This window comes from Pungitius pungitius, chromosome 3, assembly GCF_949316345.1.
Source record: "Pungitius pungitius chromosome 3, fPunPun2.1, whole genome shotgun sequence".
In the NCBI taxonomy this organism is placed as follows: Eukaryota; Metazoa; Chordata; class Actinopteri; order Perciformes; family Gasterosteidae; genus Pungitius; species Pungitius pungitius.
The window spans coordinates 12542990-12555327 of NC_084902.1; the positions used below are offsets into that span (position 1 = coordinate 12542990).

The 12338-nt window shown below is 41.5% G+C and overlaps 2 protein-coding genes across 3 annotated transcripts; both read right to left on the bottom strand.

Moving 5' to 3' along the window:
• Positions 1-223: 223 nt before the first annotated feature.
• Positions 224-8578, bottom strand: p4ha3 (prolyl 4-hydroxylase, alpha polypeptide III). 2 transcript variants are annotated; one of them, XM_037473755.2, is made up of 13 exons: positions 8311-8578; positions 7686-7840; positions 7341-7564; positions 5751-5900; positions 5616-5667; positions 5303-5463; positions 4719-4898; positions 2767-2831; positions 2525-2684; positions 2349-2411; positions 1840-1908; positions 1325-1421; positions 224-837 (listed from the first exon to the last, which is right to left on the bottom strand). In XM_037473755.2, the coding sequence occupies exons 1-13, from the start codon at positions 8493-8495 to the stop codon at positions 767-769; spliced, it is 1632 nt and encodes a 543-aa protein (XP_037329652.1). In that variant the 5' UTR covers positions 8496-8578; the 3' UTR covers positions 224-766. The 2 variants fall into 2 exon arrangements, with proteins under 2 accessions (XP_037329652.1, XP_037329660.1); XM_037473763.2 differs by having other exon boundaries at positions 225-837; positions 4719-4895.
• Positions 8579-9422: 844 nt separating this feature from the next.
• On the bottom strand, positions 9423-11706 carry or95a1 (odorant receptor, family 95, subfamily A, member 1). The gene is made up of 2 exons (XM_037477629.2): positions 11185-11706; positions 9423-11076 (listed from the first exon to the last, which is right to left on the bottom strand). Exons 1-2 carry the CDS (start codon positions 11282-11284, stop codon positions 10088-10090), a joined length of 1089 nt encoding a protein of 362 aa, XP_037333526.2. The 5' UTR covers positions 11285-11706; the 3' UTR covers positions 9423-10087.
• Positions 11707-12338: the final 632 nt, after the last annotated feature.

Below are 12338 nucleotides of genomic sequence, written 5' to 3' on the forward strand. Positions count from 1 at the left end.
ATTGTCCAGTCAGCCGGGATTTATCTGGCAGACTCACAATGACTGGTTCGTTTGACTCACCAGTCTGAGGTCTGACATAATACATTACGGAAGAACATTAACCAAATCTCTCTGTTGCTAATCGGCAGTATTAAGCACAGATGTTGTCTTAAAATATTTGCCACTCATATGACATACGCTGTATGTCTGCTTAAGCAGCACATAATGAAAGCATCACCACATTTAAACAACTTGAATATTAAAACACTACTTTATTCTTGATAGATTTCCATTGCATAAGGTAGAAAATGAACAACGCCTTGTGTTTCATTCTATACACATCTCCCTTTCATTTAGGCACATCTGCATTTACACATTCAAAATAGCTGTGTAGTGGAGTACAGCTGATTTGTAATTACGGATCAGTTTTTAAGCAAACAGCCTTGCCAAACACAGTTAACTGAAACCAGCATAGTGTGCGTAAGCTTTGCTCCAAGAACTGGCCAGTAGGAGCAAGAGAGCATTTGGCTTCTGGCGGCGGATTGGAAACTGCCCCAGGCCTCTTCTACCCCGCCTCTCAGTCTTTTGCTGTCCAAGTGGACGGCAGCACTGTGCGCTCCAGGATGCCTGGGCCCCGGCTTCCAATAACAGATGCAGGCTGTCCCACGACGGCGTTCACCTTCCGTCCCTGTGTGCTCACTCTCGCCTCCCCTCTGCCTTCAAGCGCACCTCTTAATTGTAGAGGATGGTTCTTTCACTCCCAGGGGCCCAACAATCACTCCAGCTCTCACTCTTCAGGATTCAGGCTGCAGCCGTGTTGGAACTCTTGGCCGTGCTCGTGGATCCATTTGTTTGCCACTGAAACATATGGAAATATGTTTTAATTTATTTATAGGCACAAAATGCAAATATATATATGTATATATTTTTTTCTTTAAAGCCACACCCTTAATTTCTGATATGTTTGTGGTTGCTAAAAAAGAAGCCAACCACCAAATGCTTCTTCTGCTGCTTTTTGATAATTAATAGCCTTCTGTCAGTTTAACTGGGTCCTAAAAACACATTTCAGAAGTCCTATGATCTGGGTCCAACCAACAGCAGATGTTCAGCTTGAAAATAAGCAGTAACTCAACTGCACTTTTTAACATCTCTAAAGATATAGCGTAGCCAGATGTTGCATATTAGCTTCATGACAGGAAACAGACCATGAAAATTATACAACAAAGAATATCTGTATGAAAGGACTGATATTCTATCAGTTAATATTTTTATTTTCCATATTGAACTAACTCTTTGGCTTCTTTTGACAGCATGATCACATCATACTGGATTTATTGACTCTTACCCCATTTGTCCCCAATGAGCACAGGACAGCCGGCATGCAGCGTGTCTGCATCTCCTTGACCGTTTCTATGGAGATTCCACCAGAAAATGGCAGCATTCTGTGAAATGTAAAACCACAAAAAATGCAATTCACAAAGATGTTTAATAATCAATCGGACCATTCATGATTTTCTCAATTAATTCATCTTTTGCTTGATAAATTGTCAGAATTTAGTAGTAAAATATTTTCAATTTTTAATATCAAATTTGCGACATAGAAAAGGCCAATCTAAAAATATAACATATTTGTAATTTAGGTTTTTAGAGCATAGGTTCTTAAGACTATTTATTGGTAATTCTATCTGTTTATCTAGCTGAGGATCTCATGGCGTCTTTCTGACCTTTCAGAATTTTGACAGCTGCACCAGAGAATGTGAGTGAAGCGCCGGGGTGAGGTGCAAATAATGTAGCTCCAGGCGAAAGAAAAACTAGAGAGGCAGATTTGAGCTCATATGGCCCACTTGCAGAGTTGTTTACCTCCACAACGGGGACGCTGAAGTTGGCGTAGATGAAGGCTGTGGACCCACCTGCTTCGACAGAGCTGAGCTGTGGAAAAGAACATTCCTTCAGAGTTGTGTCTTGTGTTTCTGTGCTCCTCTAATGAAAAGCCACTCTGTCTGCTGCTCTGTTTTTTGAAGCCTTGCAAGACGCCATTTTTTTGTTTATCACTATCCAATTTTACTCAAATGTTGACATGGGATTCTTAATGATAAAGACACTTCCAGAATATATAAATACAGATTTGTTACAAAATAAACATGCTTGAAATGAATGGAAGAAAAACACAAGTAACAGCAAAGAGATAGAAGTAGACCAGAGACAAAAAAAAGAGTCTGTTTGACAGCCTATTAAAGTATAATGTGCTACAGGTTGCTCCAGTCTGTGTTTTTCTTAATGTTGTGGTTTGGAGGAACAGGAACCTGCCCAAGAACTTCTCGCTGCTATATAGGTCAAATGAGTGTTGGAGTGTTAGAGTGTGGACTCACATATATCATAAAGGTTGCCACTCGATTCCCAGTTTTGAGCTTGAAGACGGGACTTGAAGGCGACTGAAAAAAATGTAAGCAATCGATATATATTGTGATTACAGTAGGCATAGACAACATGCACGCTATAGAAAAAAATTATGTCTGAACTTGCTTAACAATAAAAATCAACTTACTGTAGCATGATCAAAGTGAGGCTCATAATGGCCCCCGATCCCATAATTCACCACTTGGAGGTGCTCGCCATATGGATGCTTCACATTCAAACCTGTGAGCATGGAGATCTTGTTGTCTAGCTTCCCAACAGTGGAGTGGGATGAGCCCTTCAGCCATGCGCTAGAAATAAGATATTGATAAATAACAACTTGAAAGCATGAACATACAGTATATATCTACCAAGCAACGACATCTTGTCTACCTCTTGCTGATGCGATACTCTGCGGTTGCTTGTTTCTCTCCAGCTGCCACCACAGATCGTTTCAACTTGTCATCAAAGATAGAGAAATAGAATAGAAAAGCATTTTATTTTAAGTGTGTGATTGTTACAGCATCCATACTGTTTTTGGTCCCTGACAAAATGGGAGTACAAGCATGGAAAACCATTCCAATGACGTGTCCAAAATACCAACTTAGTGCGGAAGAATGTTAAAGCGGTATGTAGACAAGTACAATGTGGAGAACTGGTACAGCATATCCTTGATAAAAATTCCAGATCAAACTCCTGATGACTCCCAGGAACGTCATTGTCATGAGAGACATTACGTCCTTCAGCTACCAAAGGGTTTCCTCAAGAAGGGAAAATGGAAAAAACAATGACTATTTTACAGAACTATTCATCATCATGGTTGACTTCAAACAACAGGCCTGTGGTCTGAGCTCCAGGATCCAGCCTACACAAAGTGTAAGCCCTGCTCATGGCTAGGGAAGGCTGTTCACTGCTCCAAACTAATACCCTGGAACCCTGGGCCTGTTTTCAATAAACCCACAGGCTGACATAATGATGAAATAACCACAGGGGTTTCCATCGCAGGAAGGCCTGGAAAATTCATTGAATGCCAAAACCTCTAAGAAACTATAGGGCACCGATTGAATAATCCCAGCAGACATTCCAGACTGAGTCAGCTTTGAGGATCATTCACTGAAAATTTTCATAAAGATGAGCAGAAAAGTGATAGTTGCTTTCTTATTGATACTTAGGCTCTGTGACATTGAACTGAATATTTACCAGCAGAGCCCAGCAAGGTTATTTAGACAGTTTTAGGCGCTTAGGCAGGTTACAGTAATGTATGCTTCATTCCTTTCGGCCCTGCTAAAATGTTTGGAAGCAGACCAACTCTTCCTCCATGGGGAATTTCCAGCAGGAAACGGTTGGCTTAGACTCCAGCAACCAACAAGACCCACAGCAAAGCACATTATAATATATGCATGTTTACAAAATGTAATTTTGTTATAGTTACCCTTATGCAATTTAAAATAATCTGAAAAAATTGATCACTTCATATTTATCTTCTTCAATGCAGCAAAGAAAATCTTATCAGAAAAATTATGCAAAAAAGTGCTTATTATTCAGAAAACAATGGCTTCATTCAGAACACTATACTGTTTGATATGATTATTATTACAGAATCATCGGTGTGTAAGCAGCATTTAACTGTTTGTGTCCATATCCATGTAGTGAAAACACCATAAGGGGCCTTTTATTACAGAACTTGAGAAAAAGTATTTGGTAACTTTCCACCACTGAGAAAGTACCAACGCAGGTGAATACGCAGCTTCGTTATGGGATACTTGGTGTCAGAAGGAAAAACAGCATTCAACCTAATGACTGTGAATATGCCGTAGATGAACAGTATCATGGCCATGGGATACCAGTGGGTTAATTTATAGATTATACAGTGTGCCATCCTAAAGGCAGTGTTTAAAAGATTCATTTGAAAGAGGAGGTCCACTTTCAGACTGAGTAAATATCTCTTCTCTAATTTTAATCTACACTTGAATTGATTTATAGTCCTGCTGAAAGGCTGACAATTTTGTTCCACTTTCATTTTTAGAGTAATTGAAAGCTTACAGTCAATGTGAGACTAAGGTACAAAGGTACTAAGGCATTTAAATTGCAATAAAAAAAATGTAAGGACAATATATTTATTTACTTCAACAGCCATTAAGAGACTCTCTGAAACTCTGAACTTTGTATTTTTTCTTTTTTTTTTAGTCTGATGAGAGAAAACTAATTTACCAACCTAATTGGATTAACTAAAGAAAAAAGCAGAATTGTGAATAAAAAGCAATGCTTAGTTGGTAAAATGCTAAAATATTGAAGAAGTGTGTTTTCTATTATCTAGACGCTAATGATGAGTAATAGGCACTCACTCCGGGATGGGAGGTCCTCTTGATGTCCTCTGCCTCTTTGTCAGTGATGAAGTTGTGGTACAGAACCACATACGGCTGCAGGCTCAGCACTTCCCGTCTTGCGGGCAGAAGTAGCAGCTGAGGATTCCCGTTGGTGAAGTAATCACAGAAGAGTCTTGGGTTTTCAAACTGCAGCGGCTGCTAAAGAGAAACAGGCATCTGAAGACCATTAACAAGATCAAAACGATTCATTTTTCATCAACAGCTACTCGTAACATTGTTATTACTGCACGCAATCTCATTAGCACAACATTCAAAAAAAGAATAATATATTTCTGTGGCGAATGACAAACCTATTACACACTTCACAAATCTGGGACAACAAAAAAATACATATCTTCTAGTTTCCTTTAGCTGTGCCAGCAGTGTGGTCGTTTCAACACTTTGGTTCAAAATTGAAAAAGCTCAACTATTGGATGAATAGCTAATACGTTTTTCCAAATGAACTGTTACGAGAACTGTGGTTGTTGAATTATTGTATCTCTCAACCACATATTTTCCTTAATACATAAAATGTGCTCACAAATATTATCTGTGACGCATACCTGAGAGCCTTGTGTCCGGCAGAGCATCTCATACGTGTCTCTGGTCCTCAAATGAGTGGAGGTCGGTCTCGTCAGCTCATCTCTGATTGATTCGGGTGGACTTGAAACCAGCAATTTCTCGTATTTCTCAACATTCTGCAAAACCCTTCCATTCAACGGATCTGAGAAGAAAACAAATGTGGTATATTATAGAGCATGTTGTTTACAGTACTCGCTTCTGTCAATTGATTGAGGCAAAGATATTAAAGAAGGGATTTATGGGGGTCGGACATGATTCAAAGAAAAGGTCAAAAAGTCAAATCAAAATTCATACCATAATGCAGTAGTTCCTGAGATAAACTGAGAGCGTGGGAGACGTTTCCTGTCTGAAACAATGATAGGAATTCAGGGCAGTGCTATCCATATCTCATCTTACAAGTGTGCATTTCCCAAGTGATCTTTTACGTACTTTAAAATGAGAGAAGGCCAGGTGATCCAGAGCGTCCTCCAAAGTCCCTTCATTCTCTGGGCTCCATCCGCCTCCTGTTCCCCTGAAGAGACGCACCGACTCCTCCAACCACTGCACTGAGTGGTAGTAGTCCTCCTGCTCGTACGCCACCTGCGTGAAATCCCAACCCGGGATACTTTTAACAACTATGATGGGGTCCCATCTAGCAGCAGTCAGAAAGTCGGAGGACCTGCGGCAGCAGCCAGAATCAGACCAGTTTCTGCATTTTTCTATCTCGTCATTTAGCTGGTGTAATGCATGGGCTATAAAGCTATGTAAGTTGCTTTGGATAAAAGCGTCAGCTAAAAGACATGAAATGAGATGACCACCATAGACTTATAGCTACATGTCTGTTAAAGAAATACCACCGTGGGGAGCGTCATAGGATATCTCTTTACCTGGACTCAAGTTGCTTTTGCACCTCACTTCAAATGATTAAGTAAGTGCTGACTATACCTGAGTGACACAAAGGCTCCAAGACTGTATCCACAACCCATCTTCAGCACACATCAATTATTGACACACAACGACTTGTCTGGTCCACAACATTGCATCCCATCATTTGGGGAAAGTCTCTAAAGAACCAATGAATTCTTATATTCTGTAGATCTTCGAATAGCTTGAAGGAAGCATCTGTTGTTATACTGCTTTGAACAAATGTCTGCTAATAAAATCTGTCAGTTTGAAGGAGCAGAGGGTGAAGGATCATCTCAGTATAAGTAAAGGCAAGCGCGCGCTCTTTCCTCCAAACACTTCTGCTGTGTGAGATAATGTCTTTTCCATACAACAGGATTTGTCTCCCACACATTACCAGGCCATTACCCATCACCACATAAAAAGTGGATTATATAGCAGGGGAACATTTTTTCCCCCTTCTTATTTGACACTATCCCATGAAAAAGATTCCCAGGCTGAATGAATTCCCCACAGTGACTGACGAGTTTGGAATACAATCTATTTTACAAACCTTTGGACAGGGACATTATTCAAGGAGGGGGGGGGGGGGGGGCATTTCACAGCAACAGCTTTCAAATATCTCTCCCTTTCAGCTTGCGTTTTTTTTTACTATGAAAAGACATCACAAAGGGTAATGAACTTCAACTTACTCCAAGGACTAATTTTCAAATTTAACTTCTGACACTGTTTAATTTTCCATTAAGATGCCCTAAAAAAGTGATTGGACAACAGAAAAAACTTTGCTTTTTCCACTTTCCTCCTTCATTATGACACCGGAGATCGACGACTCAGATTTGTCAAGTGACTCTTTGAAGGGGAAGAAGCTTACATTGGGAGCATCTGGACCAAACCACCTAACTGTCCATGCTGTATAACCAGCTCCACCTCAAACAACAGTGAAATACTGCTTACACATTGAAGCATCACATTACTTAAGTATAAACATTTTTGCTTTTGATATTTAAAGTGAATTTAGCTGATAAAACATACATCTTGGGCTTTTAAAGACAGGGTTTTGGAATGGAACATCTTTAGATGGGGTGTTTGTACTTTTTCAGTTCTTCCTAAAAGAAAAAACAGAAACGGATGGCGTACCTTTCCAACCAGAAAGCAGTCATCACCAGACAGTGGGACCGAGACTGCCGGCAGGTAGACATCGATAAAGTTGCCATTAGTGACTCTCTGGAAACGACCTCTTGCGAGACTCGCAACCTGGAGGGCATACACATCCTGCAGCCTCATCAGCCCCTTGGCGGCTCCCTGGAGGTCTTCCAGTTTGGGCAGATCGCCCTCCTCCTCCTCGTAACCGGACCTGAGTGCTGAACAGCAGAGGGCCAGAGGTGAACTGGGGGGAGGAGGAGCTTGTGATAGCAGAGAAGAGGAGGGGGGGCATCAGTTATCCCGACCAGATGTGCCCGTACAGATGACCAGGGAGCCAACCTTGTGCGTTCTCCTGGGCTTCGTTGCTGTACACTACATTCAGCCACTCTGAATGCATCCTCTTGATCAGGGTGAATGCCACCAGGGGGTTTGCCATCGCAGTCGCTGGGCCTCTATAAACTTCAGTGTGCAGGTCTGAAACCTTGGCGTAAAAACTGTGGGGAAGATACAGACGGCAGTTACTAAAAAGAAAGAAGAGACCAAGAACTCAGAAAGATTCACACACAGCAAGTGAGCCCTGGAAAACTTACAGCGCTCTTGGCAGCAAGCCTTTAAAAACTGACCAATGTCTACCTCATAGGGCAGAAATACAACATTAGTGGAAAGTGACTGCATAGATCTTTATTAACGAAGGTTTCTGAATGGAAGGAACTTTTTGTACAGACTGAACAGAGTGAATTCAAGTATAATTTAGTGAATATCCAGAACTCCCACCCGTGGGTCTACACCGTAAACACCGACGTGTGTGCTCATAATCATTCCCAAACGCACGTGTCACTATTGCTCGGTCTGCGGAGGATTCGCCGGGTTTGAGAGAATACTTTTCTTCAACTAAAATGTGCAGCGCTGTTTCTCTAGATGCTTAATGAACAGTTCAACACGTGGCCCCTCGCACGTCACTCACCGCTTGATGTCATCCAGTCGCTGCGACTCGTGGTCAATGTACGTCCTCAAGTAATCGATCAGCTTCCGTTCGACGCTGATCGCCTGCTTCACGTTCAGCAGCGACGTGTACATTTCCCCCAAAGACGCGGGGATCACGGCGACAGTCAGGAGACTCCAAGTGAGGAGCGCGCCCGTGGGAAACATCACGTGCAGCGCAGATAATACACGTCGCCCCCACACCCCCCTGTTGCAGCAGCAGCAGCTTCTGTGTTGAGCTCCTCTCTCTCTCTCTCTCTCTCTCCCCCCCCTCTCTCTCTCTCCCTCTGCCCTACACCGAGGACCTCAGAGTCATCTCCCCCATCCGCTCTGAGATCAGCTTTCTCCTTCTGGTTATGGTGCCGGGCTGCGGGCTGAAGTCAGCCGGGTCAATTGGTTTTCCATTGATACCTGGAATACATCTTCAATCTTCCCCGCAGTGTAACAGTTTGTGGAAACTGGGTTCTGAACACACGCGCTTCACATTCGGTTTTGAGCTTTGTTTCATTTAAATGATGAAAATGGAAATTGGAGTTATATGTTTTTTTACACCATTCTCAGGGAACTCATGATAATGTGTTTAAAGAGAGTTCTTATGGGAAGTCATTTGCAAAAAAAAGAAGGTATTTCGCACCAAGTATTGAGTTTGGAGTCAGTGCGACACCTGCAGGGGAAAACCTCGGATCGACCTGATAATATAGAGCCGCACAGTAAAGAGCCTTTGAAGGACTTCATTGTATTGAGGAATCTTTAACCATCCTGTTACCTTCACCTACCTATCTACTAACATCGTTTCACCTTGGGTTCAATATGAACCCAGTTATCTAAACCTCCAGGAAATGATCTTAATTCAAATTGTTCCCCACATGTATGCATCAGGTACTTTATGTTTGTTTGTTTATTACCTAAATATATGCATATGTGTATATAAATAACACTCATTTATTGCTGTACAATGTTATTAAAATATACATGTAATGTGATGTGAAGTTATGTAACAAAACAATCAAGTACATAAAGGATTTAAAAGTAACCACACAAACTCATCATTTTCTCATACCATTTTATAATTGACTTGGTGATAGGCCTGCACACCAGAAAAGAAACAACAAACCAGAAAACAAAAAACACACAATTTTGTGTTTTAACACAATTTTTGATCCATTTCAACAAGTGGTGTTCTATCAGCTTATCAGTTTTTCACAACATATTAAACATATGTTTACTAATCTGCAAATACAGAAGACCGCAAGCATAAGTTGCTCCGGTCCCGTTAAACATTCCTGCATGAGCGTGCGAATTGAAGAACGGGAGATGGAGTCCAGCAGCACTCTGTAAGGCACCTTGAATTCACTCTCTGAATCGACCTCTATTGATGCTGATGGCACATACATAAGACCACTGCCTGATCTGTGTTGAACAGCAATAGTAGACAGCATTGATGGTGCTACATTAACCGCCATGTAAACGGATTGATTGGCTTCCTGCATGCTGAATACATTTTAAAACGAGACACACTTTTCCCCCTTTGTTCAATAGCGATAACAGATATTGTTGACTGCAGAAAAATCAAATATATTGCTAAGTGGTCATTTTGTTGATAAATTCCAGACTTAATAACCTTTAAAGCCTTTTTAAGAAGTCTGTCGTCTGTGCTTTTTAAAACATTTCAAGACATACTAAACATCACAAGTACATTTTAAGACTTTTCTGCAAAAGTTTAAGAGGTCTGTCAAAACTACTACTGTAAATCATCCAGTTCAAGAAGCAGATAAGTTGTTCCGAAGCTTGCCTCTCTTGTCTGGTTTTACTTTGTTTGAGCAATAGAAAATTGTCTTCCTGATGCTGCCCCTGAGATTCTGATCTCTAAAGCCGTAGATGAGGGGGCTGAGAATGCGTGGCATGAGGATGAAACAGAAATAATTGAAAAAGGCAATGTCCTCTGGTTGCCAGTTGGCATTCAGCACGATGAGACTTTCAGTGATGGGGTGAGTGAAGGCCAAAATGCACAGCAGCAGCTGAAAGCCGTGTAGCAGCACGGTGTGCATGGCTTTGCTCACAGACACTTTGTCCTGTCTCAGCTTCCTTGCTTCCAGCAAGATTCTCACGTATGTAAAAAGGATGATAGCTGCCACCACCGCAAAAAAGAGAATATATACACTGATTTGGAACAAAGCCTGGATTTGAGATGTGTTGATAACAGTACTTTTGCAAAGCATAGGGGTAGAGAGGACATCCATTCCAGCAGGGTTGCTCATGCCTATGGAGTAGATAATGACGGGGTAGATGCAGCTGATGAGCCACAGGGACAGAACGATTACCCAGATACGGTCTGAGCGCCAGGCAGCCGGCCGCTGCAGCGGATAGAAAATGGCAACATAGCACTCCAGAGACATGGTGGCCAGGATTAAAGGTGTGTTCTGGAAAGTGGCAGTGGAAAGGAATAGCAGAGGAACACAGTAGATGAAAGCGAATTTCACCCGGCCCATGGCCAAGAGGAAGAGCAGCACAGAAGAAAAAAGCTGGAGAGTGTCATTGATCAACATAGAGGCAAACAGGATGTAACGTGTGGAGTCCAGGTACTGCCTCTGAGATGCAAAAATGTGCAGCATGACAACAACGCAGTAGAGGAAGACGCAGAAGAAGGGGATAACCGCACACACCTTGATGATCACAGACAGGCTTTTGTTGGAAGTTGCATTGCCCGGAAATTCAGTCAGATTATGCATTTTTCGACTGGGCACTAAACCTGTTAAAGACAAATAAGTTTAAATAGAATCAAGCTGATGAAAGGATGGCAGAAGACAAAGTGATTGAGCCCATTTAACCTTTGGAAGACCTTTGAAAAAAGACTCACCTAAGAATGTCCTCCTCTGTCTGAAGAAAAGCTTTAGAGCGCTGTGCTTCTTATCATGCAGCTTCAATGTACGACATCGTTGGGAGGTTCTGCCCCTCATCTCAAACGTTTTGTTCAATTTAGATCGCCTCCATTCTATTCCTCCAGAGACACGTTATTTACATGCTGTCGTCAGTACTTCATATTTCAGAGGGGAGATCCTGTTGCAGTATGGAAGCAGTTAAGCAAACAAGGTCACAATGCATGATCTCAAATATCCTATTTTGATCAAGGACTCCACTATACTTTTCTTTTTTTGGCTGACCTCAGTTCATTCTTGGAAAATCTTCTTCAAGTTCATTCAGTACTGATACAGGCAACTGGGATATTTCTCCATCTATCCCAATCACAAATTGACATCCACAACAGCTGGTGAAGTTGTGTGAAACTGAATAGCACTGAAGTACATATAGTTATTTTTTAAACTATTTCACTCTGGGAACTGGACTGGACTGAAAATGATGGTATTATTATGGTAGCAGCAAAATGTCCCTTTGAGTAGTTTTTCTGTCTTTTTCTGTTTATCAAGTACTTTCACATAGCTGATCCTTTTCCAGCTAGATAAGGACAGTATCGCATTGATTGTTGGCACAGTGGTGATTTTGCTGTTTAGACACTTTCAGGGGAGCTGGGTCAGTTGTTCCAGCTGTGTCTTGTACAAAGCAGTTTGTGAACTATTGAGCAAGTGTTTTGGCAGCATGCTTCATTTCAGTGAAATGGTGGACTCTGTGAGCTTCTACGGTGCATATACTGTATACTGTTGCAGTCAGTAAAGGGAAGTCATGACAACCTAGAGACAGGCCTTGGCCTGAATCATGAGCTGTGATTGGCGCTGAGATGCCCGGTTTATTTTCATAGTGCTGTACTTAAAGTTCACCGTTGACTCTAGGAAGCGTCTCAAACATATTTGAGACTTTGTAGTGGAAGGCCTGTCCTTGTTTTAATGCAAATCAAACTGTTAACAGTTTCCAATGGAGGAAAGTAACTAAGCACATGGTCGCAAGTACAATTCTGAGGTATTTATACTTTACTTCTATTTTATGGGTCGCAAATATTGTGCTTTATACACCAATTTCATTCAGACTTATTACAAATATACTTTGGAAATTTACATT

What these genes read in the sequence shown, in the direction of transcription:
- p4ha3 (XM_037473755.2), bottom strand. Translation starts at nt 8,495, where the DNA reads ATGTTTCCCACGGGCGCGCTCCTCACTTGGAGTCTCCTGACTGTCGCC. An exon ending in AGAGGACCTCCCATCCCGGA is followed by an intron (nt 2,832 to 4,718) that starts GTGAGTGCCTAT and finishes TTTGATGACAAG; the next exon opens with TTGAAACGATCTGTGGTGGC. An exon ending in GCTCATTGGGGACAAATGGG is followed by an intron (nt 838 to 1,324) that starts GTAAGAGTCAAT and finishes CATATGTTTCAG; the next exon opens with TGGCAAACAAATGGATCCAC.
- or95a1 (XM_037477629.2), bottom strand. Translation starts at nt 11,284, where the DNA reads ATGAGGGGCAGAACCTCCCAACGATGTCGTACATTGAAGCTGCATGAT. An exon ending in ACAGAGGAGGACATTCTTAG is followed by an intron (nt 11,077 to 11,184) that starts GTGAGTCTTTTT and finishes TGTCTTTAACAG; the next exon opens with GTTTAGTGCCCAGTCGAAAA.